The sequence below is a fragment of the Ranitomeya variabilis genome, chromosome 1, assembly GCF_051348905.1.
Source record: "Ranitomeya variabilis isolate aRanVar5 chromosome 1, aRanVar5.hap1, whole genome shotgun sequence".
Lineage (NCBI taxonomy): Eukaryota > Metazoa > Chordata > Amphibia > Anura > Dendrobatidae > Ranitomeya > Ranitomeya variabilis.
Window position 1 is genome coordinate 296,281,073 of NC_135232.1, and position 14,265 is coordinate 296,295,337.

At 41.0% G+C, this 14,265-nt stretch overlaps 1 protein-coding gene across 1 annotated transcript in view; it reads right to left on the bottom strand.

The window, feature by feature from the left end:
- The window catches only part of MYO18B (myosin XVIIIB), a 1,084,067-nt gene that overhangs the window by 295,377 nt on the left and 774,425 nt on the right, over positions 1-14,265 (bottom strand). Inside the window, exon 35 of the mRNA XM_077295498.1 lies at positions 1,150-1,302. Within this exon, the coding sequence (XP_077151613.1) occupies positions 1,150-1,302 (153 nt within the window). The remainder of the gene's footprint in view (positions 1-1,149; positions 1,303-14,265) is intronic.

Consider the following 14,265-nt stretch of genomic DNA (forward strand, 5'->3'; position numbering starts at 1 on the left):
CTAGCCAGGACGCTGCAACGTCACGGATCGCTAGCGATATCATTTAGTGTGAAGGTACCTTTAGAGGGATCCTATGCAAACATATAGGGTCTGCAATTGCTGCTAATGTCTATGTGCCCAATGTTAAGTATATTAAACCTAATGGCCATTTTGAACAAAAAAAATGCTTTTTCTCTATTAAGGAAGTGATATGAAACATAAAAAATACTGTGATAATCAGTAATTAGTATCGGCTCGATGATGGTTGTAGAAATTTCTGCAAATTAAGCAGGAAAACTGTCTACACTTCTATTAGCATTGTGTTTAAGGTTTAATGACAGATGACTTTATAATGTTTAAAAAGTTTAGGCTTTGAGCATAAAGTCCAAGGCAACTGGAATGAATTAGGCTACGTTCACATTTGCGGTCAGCGCCGCAGCGTCGGGCGCCGCAGCGGCGCCGCATGCGCCATGCGCCCCTATATTTAACATGGGGGCGCATGGACATGCGTTGTGCTGCGTTTAGCGCCGCATGGCCGCAAGCGTTGGACGCAAGAAACGCATCAAGTTGCATTTTTTTTGCGTCCAACTTGCGGCCAAAAACGACGCATGCGGCGCAAAACGCAGCGTTTTAGCGTGCGTTTTGCCGCGTTTTCGTTTGCGTTGTGCGCTGCGGCGCCGACGCTGCGGCGCACAACGCAAATGTGAACGTAGCCTTAACCAGGTGTCATAAATAAGCCATGGACAGGCAACTGGATGAAATCAAATTGATTAATAAGACCACACTACCAAAGGTCATAAACCTCAGAGTTATAAATAGTGGCTTCCCACAAGGAATAAAATTACAAAGTAAACTATTAAATGAAAATCATTACTTACTTGACTTTAATTAAGTTAGGTTACATCTTTTCACTATGTTTCACTTTGTTTTCTTTATGTTTAGCTGTGAGTATTTTGCCATCCTATGAGTGTTTGGTAACCTTATTTAACATTTTTTTCTCCATGGAACCAAACTATTCTTGCAGATGTAATAACTTTTATCATGCCATGTCTATGTCAGGCTTAAGTTTGTTTTACATGTGGTTGAGATAAAGTAGCAAGGAATTTACCTGCATTAAAATATCCATTTAAGAGTATTGAGTTAGTCAATTTGATACTTTGAAAAGCTCACCTGTAAGTGAACTCTTTCAAGTTCTCCACGATCTACGGGTGGTCCAGAGTCTCCCATGGAGGCCAAAAGAAGTTGCAGGTCAGCCAGCAAGGCATGAGTCCTCTTTAGATCTCTCCGGAGTCGCTTTTCAACATCAAAATCACGATGTCCTATCTAAAGAGAAAAATTATCATATTATTTCTCAGTTATTAACATTACTTAAAAAACCCATACAATTCTAGTTACAGCTATAAGAAAACATTACTAAATATGTATTCAGAGTATCATTGTTACTCATATGTGTTTGAATGCAGGAAAAAGGTGATGTTTTATTGTGAATTAAACAAGATCAAATGAAAATATCACTGAGACTTTATCTGTTTAGTCAAGCCAAGTATTAAAGTGAATCTGTCACCTACTTTTTCGTATACAAACTGCGGCCACCACCATCAGGGGCTTATCTACAGCATTCTGTAATGCTGTAGAAAAGCCCCCGATGTCACCTGAAAGATAAGAAAAACAAGTTAGATTATACTCACCTGGGGGGTTGTCCGGTGCGGTCTAGTCCGATGGGCGTCCCGGTCCGGGTCCGGCACCTCCCATCTTCATGCGATGACGTCCTCTTCTTTCCAGAGCAAAGTACTGCAGTGCGCAGGCGCTAGGCTTCTCGGACCTTTCCCGGCACCTGCACACTGCAGTACTTTGCTCTGCCTTCAACAAGGCACAAAAAGTATGCATGTGCAGGAGCGGCGACAGGAGCAAGGAAGAGGACGTCATCGCATGAAGATGGGAGGCACCGGACCCGGACAACGATGCTCATCGGACTGGACTGCACCGGACCACCCCCCAAGTGAGTATAATCTAACTTGTTTTTCTTATCTTTCAAGTTACATCGGGGGCTTATCTACAGCATTACAGAATGCTGTACATAAGCCCCTGATGGCGGTGGCCAAACCAGATATACAAAAAAGTAGGTGACAGATTCCCTTTAGAGTGGTTGTCTGGGATTAAGATACAAGTCTTCAGTCACTCTACTTGATTGCAGACTTGTGAATCCTCACATTGTGCACACTGAGCACTGTGAGAATTCTCAGACAACTCATTTAAAGAAACAACCAGAAAGAAAAGTATTGGGGAAGTTCTGCTTTCCAAATTAATTGTCAGTTTATCCAAATCAATGTGAAGTCAACTGTAAATAATAAATAATTTTATGAAAAACCCCTATAGCCTTCCACTGCTGTCAGGGGCTGTGTTAACTATTAATTATTGGTTATTGATTTATTCTTATTACAGTCAATTATTTTCTGAGAAAGGCTGTGATGTCATTACCCTCTGATGTACAGTTGTGACATCCCTCCCTGATACATTTATGGGAGAGGAATACCATTTTAGGGTATTCAGGGAGAACTGTACGTTATTTTTTACCCAGCGCCCTCATTTGTTAGGCGAGGAGTTCCAGTGGGTAGGAATAATCATGTCGCTACTGCAAAGGGGTACTTAAACCAGGGTGTTTTCTTTGTCCCCTCAAGCCCCAGAACGGTTTTCTGTTGACGCCTATTGTGACAGTTTAGGTCTGATATATGATGAACTTAACAGAATCCAGGTCGCTGAGGCAAAGATCATGAACCTGGCACAGGGGGCCACACAGCTGAGGACTAGCCTACTGAGTTCCAGCAGTGGTCCACCGAAGTTCTATGGAACAATGTTGTTTTCAGGTGCCAGTTCCAAAAAGGCTGTTGCAAAACCCTCAAGGATGCTCTGGTCCTTCATGATGTTCTTTGTTCTCCATGGCCATTGGAGGTTAGAGTTGCCAGTCTTCATGTTGTGGAGAGAAACAAGTAAACAAGATCTCGGACCCTGTCTATACTGTGGTCTCACTGGACATTTTCTTAACAACTGCCCAACTGGTCCTCATGTTATCAAACCGTCCGGTGAACATCTGAGTCTGGGTGATGGCCGAGGAGGTCACCCAGACTCCCAGGCACCTTTTTTCTTCCACTGATAAAGTACTGATAAATACGATGTTATCCTTTGAGAACCAGGTGTTATCATTGGCATTCAATGACTGTGGGTCTGCTGCTAACTTAAGGTTAGGGACAGTTAATTTAAAGCAGTATTCCCCAACTCCGGTCCTCAAGAGCCACAAACAGGTCATGTTTTCAGGATTTCCTTAGTATTGCAAAGGTGATAATTGCATCACCTGGATAGGCAAGCATTCAATCACCTGTGCAATGCTAAGGAAATCCCGAAAACATTACTTGTTGGTGGCTCTTGAGGACCGGAGTTGGGGAACACTGGTTTAGAGAGACCCATTCAAATCATTGCCCTTGACAAGATACGAATAACTTACAATTTGGTCAACATAGCAACGGTGGATTTGACTCTCCAAGTGGGAGCACTACACTCTGAAAATATCTCCTATTTTGTGTTGTATAAATTACCTGCTATATTGGAACTGGGGTTTCCATTGTTGCAGATTCACAATCCTGTTATTGATTGATTGCTATCAGAAGGAGATTGTGAAATGTAGCCCCAATTGTTATAAGTAATGTCTAAAAAAGAGACAGAGTTGCTCCGCTAATCTGAAGGGTCTTTCGGGGTACCTGAAGGACTTCTGATATGTGTTCTCGGAAAAAGAGGCAGAGATACTATCTCTCACCTTCCCTATGATTTTGCTATTAATTTTATTCCTAGAGCCAAATTGCCTAAAGCTCGCCTTTAAAATTTACAGTATCAGGGCCTGAACGGACCGCCATGAAAGAATATGTTAATGAAAGTTTACAGAAGGGTCATATCCAGCTGGGAAATTGGCTCCATTGCCAATTTCAGAAAGACCATTGAATAATTTGTTCATTATTTCATTACGGATTTGCTTCTATCTGATGGGAAAACTGCTATCTGGGTGATAGTTGACCGATTCAGCAAACAAGCTTATTTTGTTCCTTTGACAGGATTACTTAGTGCAGAGACACTCTCCAGGTTATTTATTTCTCATATTGTAAGGGTACCGTTACACTAAACGATTTACCAACGATCACGACCAGCGATACGACCTGGCCGTGATCGTTGGTAAGTCGTTGTGTGGTCGCTGGGGAGCTGTCACACAGACAGCTCTCCAGCGACCAACGATGCCAAAGTCCCCGGGTAACCAGGGTAAACATCGGGTTACTAAGCGCAGGGCCGCGCTTAGTAACCCGATGTTTACTCTGGTGACCATCGTAAATGTAAAAAAAAAAAAACAGTACATACTCACATTCCGGTGTCCGTCAGGTCCCTCGCCGTCTGCTTCCCGCACTGACTGTGAGTGCCGGCCGGAAAGTAAAAGCAGAGCGCAGCGGTGACGTCACCGCTGTGCTGTGCTTTCCGTCCGGCACTCACAGTCAATGCGGGAAGCAGACGGCGAGGGACCTGACGGACACCGGAATGTAAGTATGTACTGTTTGTTTGTTTTTTACATTTACGATGGTAACCAGGGTAAACATCGGGTTACTAAGTGCGGCCCTGCGCTTAGTAACCCGATGTTTACCCTGGTTACAAGCGAACGCATCGCTGGATCGATGTCACACACACCGATCCAGCGATGACAGCGGGAGATCCAGCGACGAAATAAAGTTCCAAACGATCTGCTACGACGTACGATTCTCAGCGGGGTCCCTGATCGCTGCTGCGTGTCAGACACAGCGATATCGTATGGAGATCGCTGGAACGTCATGGATCGTACCGTTGTAGCGACCAAAGTGCCACTGTGAGACGGTACCCTAAGACTGCATGGCATGGGATCCCTCTTAACATTGTGTCTGATAGGTTAGCACAATTTGTCTCTAAATTCTGGAGAGCTTTTTGTAGAAAACTTGGGATTGACTTGCCTTTGTTATCTGCATACCATCCTTAAACCAATGGTCAGACTGAGAGGACAAGTCAATCTTTGGAACACATTTTAAGGTGCTTTGTGGCAGCTCGGCATGAGGACTGATCTTTGTTTTTACCTCTCGCTGAGTTTGCTTTTAACAGTCAAGTAAATCTATCTACCGGTATTTCACTGTTCTTCTGTAATTATGGTTTTCATCCTCATTTTGGTGAATTTTCTAGGATTATTTGACTAAATGCCCTGGGGTGGAGGTCACCGCACAGAAACTTGAGGATGTCTGGAGGGAGGTTCAAAAGAATATTGGGACTGCTCAGATTCGCCCAAATGATGATGGAAGATGTTCAGTGGGTCCTGTTTTTAAGATTGGGGATAAGGTGTTTTTGTCATCTATGAACATTAAACTTAAAGTGTTGTCAGCGAAATTGGATCCAAAGTGTCCATATGAGATTTTAGTGGTGGTCAAGTCTGTGGCATTTAGATTAAAGCTTCTTCCATCCCTTCACATCCCTATCGTGTTCCATAAATCCATATTAAAGGGGTTCGTCCATTCTGCATTGTCTCCCTCATCCCCACCTCCTGTGGTTTCAGTAGACAGTGGCCTGGAGTATGAAATTCTGAGGGTTGTGGATTCTTGGAGGGTCTATTATTCCCTCCAATACCAGAGGAGAGATCCTGGGTCCCTGCTCGAGATGTGAAGTCCAATTGGTTAGTCAGGGCCTTCCATCTAAAATTTCCTGGGAAGCCTGGGGGTCCTGAGTATTTTGTTTCTCATTTGTTCCAGAATTTCTTTGGATTGCGGCATGATGTCTAGCTTTTGATGATCTTTTGGTCCACTTCACTTTGTCAGGCAAGTCCAATTTTAGTGATTTCTAGATTGAGAACAGGTGTAGTAATCAGACCTGGGTGTGGCTAGGGAATTTGAACTCATCTTCCCAATGATATGATAAACCACAATTAATTTATGTTTTGTGTGGGGGAATCAGTGTTTCACACAGGGCTGTAGGTTTGTATTTTTTTTCCTTAATAATAAAAATCTTCATATAAAAACTACATTTTGTGCTTACTTGTGTTATCTTTGTGTAATATTTAAAAATTTTTGGTGATCTGAAACATTTAAGTATGACATACATGTAATAGAATAGGAAATCAGGAAGGAGTAAACACTTTCATACAATTCAACTTTATATATAAATATACTGTATATGTGCTGTGTATATATGCTGTATGTAAGCTGTGTGTGTGTATATAGATACTGTATGTGCACTGTGTGTGTTTGTATATATAGTCTATACTGTATATGCGCTGTGTTTATACTGTATAATTGTGTATCTGCCGTATGTGTAATGTATATGTGCAGTATGTGTATAATGTGTACCTATAAATGCATATGTTTATTGTTGTACACATACATTCACGTTTATACCAAAAATTTGAGCTGTAGAAGCATGCACCACCAAAATCCATGTGAAATCCAACCACAAACTGCCTCCTATTATTTTTAATGTGAAAGCCACATTGTCATACACAGACTTTTTTTAAAGAGGCTTCCTCATGGAAAGTGTAGCAGACAGCCACATGAAGATTAGCCCCATTACATATATTAGAAGATAGCCGACAGCACAGCAGACATGTGGATGCAAGTCCTAATTCCACTGGACCTGATGGAAAAAATACATACCAAGAAAAGAGTGAAGGACAGCATCCAATGCAGGTGAAATATCAAAGTTTCCTTTATTGTGCCAAATACAATGTTTCAACCATAAAGGTGCTTGAAAAAGACCTTTATGGTTGAAACGTTGCATTTGACACAATAAAGGAAATTTTGATATTTCATCTGGATTGGATGCTGTCCTTCACTCTTTTCTTAGCCCCATTAGATGTCAGATTTCCACAGATGGTGACCGGACAACCCATTTAACCACCCCCCTCATCCAAGGTCTGAGAATAATATATTTGTGTTCCACTGTCTGAGTATCAAACTCAAAGCATGGATCGGCCGCAGCCTTACAGGTATATAAGACGATATCGAGTTTGGGTCAAGAGACCCGTGGCTGACCCGTGAATTGCAGTCCAGTCCATATCAGAACATGAGACACAGATGTGTGAATCCAACCTTATGGAAAGTATTCAGACTTGGTGCCGAGCGCAGCACCAGTAGCACATCTAGCCTTACCTACTGTCATGTTTGTCAAACTGATGAGTGCTCAGACCTGGCATGGTATAGATATTCCCTCTGTGATTCTTTCAGACTCTTGGATAACTCCTTCTCACCTCACTGTTCAAGCGACATTGGGTCTTATAAAAACATCAAATGAGCACTGCAGCCAATCAGAAGCCATTTTACTCTCATTTCCTTCAGAATAAGTGGACATTCAAAGTAGGTTAGAGAGCAGCAAGCAGCTTTTTATTCCAGATGTCATTCTTGTACTAACGAAGTGAGAGTGAAGTCTATGCTAATAGGCTACAGGGATCATGAGACATAACAATGGCATGGCAACAGTGGTAAGCACAGACTGTTTTTTATTTTACGTTGGAGAATTGAGAAAGGGTTGTCTGAGTAGTGGAAATTCTTGTTCAGCAGTTTGCTCAACTTTAGCCAAGAAATTTGTTTTACTTGAAATTTTGTGAATGGAATGTTCATTATTTTGCTCTGTCATCTTTCCAGATCATAAGTGTAGGATAAAAAAAAATAAAATACCTTGATACCTTTCCCACCATTGCTGCTCAGCTCCCTCTATCAGCTCTTTTCTGTCTTCACTGCATGCAATGTTCCCTTACTGCAGCTTCCCTCTGGACTGGAAATTCTAGCGCAGAGTAGGTCTCGAGATCCAAATGTACTTCACCTAAGACCTAGTAGTCTGCTACTCAGGCGATGCGTATTGTCACATAAGAGGCAAAAGTGATGCTAGAAGCACCAGTGCAGAGCGAAGATACAAGAAGAGGACAAGGTTATGGAAGAAACGAAAAATGAGAAGCAGGAGGGAGCTGCGTAGAGGACCGGACTGGGGGCATGGTAGCTTGACAAATTACACATATAGAGAGAAAGAGATAACCCATTTATATAACTTTTAATATGACTAAACCACAATAAAAAAAAATAGAAAAAACAGCACAGTTAAGAGGTAGGGTGCAGAAGCCTCACAGGTACATACCAGTCCTAGTAAATACTTATCCAAAAAAGTTGAGGCAGCACACCAAATCCAAAATGATAAAGTGCTTTTTAATAGCCCATGTGGCGACGTTTCGGTCCTGGGTACAGGTTGTATGGAATAATTTAGATGTTTGTGTGAGTGTATTTATTTGTTTTTCTCTATATACAGACACATATACTGAAACTTATATATATTAACACAAACATAAGAATATCACAAATATGCGAGTTATGGGGTCCTAGGTTCACATCCCACGAAAGACAACATATGCAATGAGTTTGTATGTTCTCCCCTTCTTTGCATGAGTTTCCTCCAATTTCCTACCACACACCAAAGACATATTGACAGGAATCTAGATTGTGAGCCCCAATGGGGACAATGATAATAATGTATGTAAAGCGCGGTGTAATCTGAAAATAGGGGTGTGTCCTATAGTCCGTTTTAACATTAGCTTACTGGGGGAGTAGTGGCAGTGGAGTTGGGTTACAGGAAGCATGGTCGCTACTTCAGGAGGCCGGCAGTGGCAGGAGTGGGGTGATGCTGGAGGCCCCGAGCTGGGAGAAGAGGGTGTCCAGGCAGTGCAGGGCTGCGGATCCTCGGCTCCCATAAGATGTCGGCGCTGGTGAGTGGACTGCGGTGGGCTTTGGGAAAATGGCTGCCAGAGGCTTCTCATGCGCAGATTGAGATCTTGTTAATCAAAATCTCGGCTCTCAAGATCTCAGTCTGCACATGCGCTGACCCAGGTGGCCATTTCCAAAAAGCCCACCACAGGGAAATCAATAGGACAATGGGAAAGGGGACTCTGCTCACCATAATCAACATCTTTTGAGTGCCCAGGGCCCACAGCATTGCCCCACTCATCGTGCCCCTGGCTTCCTGAAGCGACAGCCTTGCCTCCTGTGACCCCCTCCACTGTAGCCGCCACCCCCCCCGTAAGCACGGAGAGAGGCTCTGTGCTATTGTGCAGGGTCTTCCTGTGTATGTATGTGTGTATATGTGTATGAGTGTGTGTGTGTGTGTGTGTGTGTGTATATGTGTATGAGTGTGTGTGTGTGAGAATGAATTTTTGGAAGCTCATATAGATAATACTTGCAGTGTTTACTCTACAGGCCTTTGTGCAGGCTCTACAAACACACAGTATATGAATACAGAGAGCCCCTTTATACACACTTTTTGTGTTTCTATAGATAATTTAGCTCTTCAGGTTATTACCCTGCTGCTGACCAGAGGCACTGCCTAGCAACAGGCCTGGAATCTGGAGGCTTGTCTCATCACAACACAACAGGCTGAGTTGCTAATCCCAAGATGGTAGAGAATCAAAGGTTCACTGCACACTCTTAAGGTTAGTGATGAAGATTTTTTTTATAGTTCATATAACAGGATCAAAAGTTCATGGGAGCAAAGCAAGTGATCTTGCATAAAGCAGCTATAATAACTCAGATGTTTCGACCTGTCTCATGTCTTACTCATAGAATAGCTGTATCAAGTAGGTAGGTAGCATAGTCAATATTAGGGATTGTCTTTAGGTAGTCCACACAAGGAGTGCTTGGTGTGATGGTTGCCAGCAACGCTGGTGCCCTGAAGAACAGAGTTCGGATAGCAGCGCTCCTGTGTCTTGAAGGTGTGGTTTGATTCTCTTATAACATAATTCATATAATTATAGTTATTATTCTTCCAAAAGTAATTTTTTCATATTTATTCATATATACAGTCTCCTTACTATAATATACTATAATAGTACGTGTGAAGGTGATAGGCCCTCTTTAAGTCTGTAGCTATCAGCTCAAAAGGGCAATCTTAGACTGACATGGAGTCACCCACTATGTCGAGCACGTCCCAGAGAAACCCTAGCCTTTACTGGTTAGTCTGTGGTGCAGGACTGTAGTTCAAAGATTTTAAAACCGACAAAAAATGTGGCTTTCACAAAATTTGCTGCTTCAGTTTTTATATTGGCAATTTGCATTAACCTCTTCCCAACATGGCAAACTTTTGTTTGTTCTATTTTTGTGTTTTTCATTCCTTTCTTCAAAGTTCCATAATGCTTATATTTTCTCATCCACATATACATATGAGGGCTTGTTTTTGGTGGGATGATCAATAATTTTGAATTACTCCATTGATTTTACAACACAATGTACGGGAAAAGTAGAAAAAAAATCTTAAAATTGTTTTTTGGAATTTTTTTTAACATGTACATTGTGTATTTAAAGTGACCTGACATGATGATTGCCTAGGCCATTATGATTATGGTGATGCCAAACATGAGCAATTTTTAAAATTTATTTTACTTGTAAAAACAAATTCGGAAATTTGCACACATAATTTTTTTTTTCTTGTTATCATTTTCCGAGATCCATAATATTTTCATTAATCAGTTGATGGAGCTGTGTGAGGGGTAATTATTTGCAGAGGGAGCTGTTGGTTTTATTGATACCATTTGTGGATAGATGTGAAATTTTGATAGCATTTTGAGACCAAACAAACCACAATTTTGCATATTGAATTGTTTTCTTTTCAATGCTTACCAGTTAATTAACAGATGAGACTTTTATGAATGTGGCGATACCACATACTGTATGTGTACTTATTTTTATTTTTTTTATATTTTTTTAATGAATGGAGGAAAGGTTTGGTTGTATTAGAATTTTCTCAGCTCCACCTACAGCTGTTAGGGTGCATTCAGTCATCTGTATAAATCGGACCGAGATCAGACCGCAATGCACGGACTGGCCAACCAGTCCTTGCATTGCAGTCTGGACAGTCTGCTGGGTAGGGGGTATACTCCAACCTGTGTTCCCACTTCATACACCAGCTCCCGACTTGCTTCTTGCGTGTATGGCAGATGTCTTGAAGGGTTTAAATGTAGATTGTTATGAAGAGTGATCAGATAACATTGCAAAATGTTGCAACGAAAATTAACCTAATCACAAAAAGAACTATTTCAACTGATTTTTAGCCTTATCACAATGCAAGCAGCTTACATGCTTTCAATTATATTCTCATTAAATCAGAAAAAAATGTTAATGAAGCCCAAGGCATCTGATATTACTCTTTTATGCTGGCTGAATTATTAGAGCAGACTGGTTTCTTAAAAGGGGGCATGTGCTTGAAATCATTGTCTTCTTCTCTTAACCATGGTTACCTTCAGTGAAAAACATGAAGTCATCACCTCTTTCTATCAAAGTGGTTTTATAGGCAAGGATATTGATGCTTATAAAATTGCCTTCAATAATCATTAATCTAATCATCAAGAGTTTCAAAGAGAGGTTCAACTGCTGTGAAGAAAACTTCAAGGTGGTCTCATAAAGAGAACTCAACTATAGGACTGGTTCAACACCAATGCAGAGCTTGCTCAGGAATGGCAGCAGGCAGGTGTCAGTGCATCTGCAGGCATAGTGCATAAATTTCACATTGAAATATAGGTTCATGGACTCCAAGTCATAATTTCCTTTGTCCCTTTTTTGTGTCTTGCTTTGTGTATTTTGCTCCTCTTTTTGCCTTTTTTTTTTTCGTTTTACACTTTGTGAGAAGAGTTTAGTGATTCCAGATGCTTTTGTCTGATTCATTAACTACGACTTTTTAAAAAGTTGCAAAATTTGGCACAACTCCACTTTATTTCCACCTTGGTGCAGTTTTGAGTATACCACTAATTATTTTGCTCCATTTTGCGAAATGTGCAACTTCAAGTGCAAAAAAAGACATTAAAAACAGTTCAAGACAGAAAAAAAGACAATTTATTTTACTTTGCAATGCATTCCTGCATTGCATGCGCCATTTTGAAGAATTTGGTGCCAAAAATGGCAACTCCTATCACAAGAAAAGAAAGCGACTTAAAAAAAAGCCCAACAAATGATGAACTGGGGTCATAGTCTTTATGATACAAACGACCTCTACTTCATAAGGAGTAAAACATCCAGATTCAAAACCAGACGCTGGGTTTGGCTAATTTGCATACTTCTTTCCCATGAAGAAATGCCTGTAAGAAACTCGCAGTACATCAGCTCAGCTCAGTCACTTTAATGGGAGCCAGTCTTTAGGATACTTCTGGGATCATTTCTTTCATCTAACACACTGAGGAATGTTACTGCCAATTTTTGGTAATGCAGTATCAGTGTATTATGCAGTAAAGTCACTGGTGCACGTTATGTCTATATTTACCTCTTGTTTTCCTGATGAAGTTTACAATAACAATTACATTCTGTACAATATCTGGGGACCAGATGCAAAACACTCTATAATAGCATCCTCTGTGCCCATCGAACGCACTGCTCACCCATTACAATCTTGGTGTGAAATTGAATTTCTTCTTTTATGTTCCCCTAGTTGCTCAAAATCTGCTTGATAAATCATACTGGCAATCTATTTCACTTTGCACAGAGATAAATGGTGTGTTTTTAAAATAAAGTCGCAGCACCAGTGTCAATGGTCCTTTAGTGTATTGCAGCCTGGGGAATGTGGCTGCACTTGAGAGATTCAATTATAATAAAGCTATCTGTTCTGACATTACTATGAAATTTAATTCCTAACATCACAACATGTCAGTTTAGCAAGGCAAAAAAAAAACAGATCGAACAAGTCTGATATGGAGATTACTGTGTTAACTTTTTCAGTTCCATACCCTGCAGGTTTACTGTGATACCTTCTGCAGTTGTATAATAACTATTTCAAGGAGTTTACTGGGATGTTAAATTTGATGGACTGTCCTTAGGCTAGGGTCACACTACTGTATTTTCTGTTATCCAAGAGAATCAGGTTGATTATGCTAATCACACTCTGACCAGAGTTTGATCAAAGTGTTATCATTGTGTGATCTCAGATGTGGAGAAGATGACAAAAAAAAATTATCCATCTTTTCTATTTTGTCAGTCTGTGAAAATCGTGTAATCCAAGTGCGGTCCAATTTTTGCCACTGACTCATTGACTTGCATGGCCGACTACGATCCGAATATCATCATCGTGTATGCTGCAAAACGGAACATGTGCATTCCTCCACAGAATAACATTGATCCGATAAGTTGTCGGATCGCAATAAGACTGAAAATAAGGTCGTCTGCATGAGTCCTTAGGATACATCATCAGTTTTTTATTGTGAGACTTGGACTCTTGGCATTCTCACTGCTCAACTAAATACATGAGTCAAAGGAATGTCCCTTTTTTTGTTTAGCCACGCATAGTTCAGCGTATGATATGCTGTGCCTAGCACCATATCTCAGAACCCTACAAAATCAATAAGAAAACCTTTAATGAAATTCGGAATTAACAATTTGGATTGTAGATGGATGCAGAATAGATTGCATTGTCAAACTGGAAAAGGGTGAATTAATATTGAACTACAGTAGATTTACATTTAGTCTGTTTTTTTACAACTGGTCTTGGAAAAGTCTACCATAACGCTATATGCAATTTAAGTTTTTTGATAAGTCAGATTCAGGAAATATAAATGATGGACAATGTTTCACTTTGTTCTAGACCTTGATCTTGGCCTTTGCCCACATATAGCACATACAGGGGCAGGAGCAGTTAGACCCTGCGCTTGCTGTGAACCATAGGGCATACGCCATGGTCAAGGTTTTGGATACAATGAAACATTGGTTATTAGGGATGAACAAGGACTAAAATGCTCGAATGCTCATTACTGGAACTGCGCAATTCCTAATGCTCGGATGCTCATTTCGAGTAATGGGTATAATGGGAGTCAATGGGAAATCCAAGCATTTTTCCAGCAAACCATACAAGTTTGTTTCTGACCACGTGTATTGCTGTGACCTCTGGTACTTTGTTCCCTCTCTGTTGCTGTCCCGGATTTTTCTGACTATTCTTTCGCCACCTAGTGGCTTCTGCCTTCTGCTCTGTGATTTCACTGTGAGTGTACCTGTTTTCCTTCACCTGCACCCCCTGGTGGAGGTTGTGTGGTACTGCACTGCAGCAGGCATTACAACTGACCAATTTATTTAGAGGGGTTTATTCATTTTTTTTCCTGGCTATGGATCCACTGCACAATCTTCCTGACCAGGTGTCCAGTTTGACGCAGATGATGCGGGAATTGTTGGTGGAACATGGGGCCCTGGCCACATCCCATACTCAATTACAGAAAGAGTTGATGGAGATGGTTAAAAC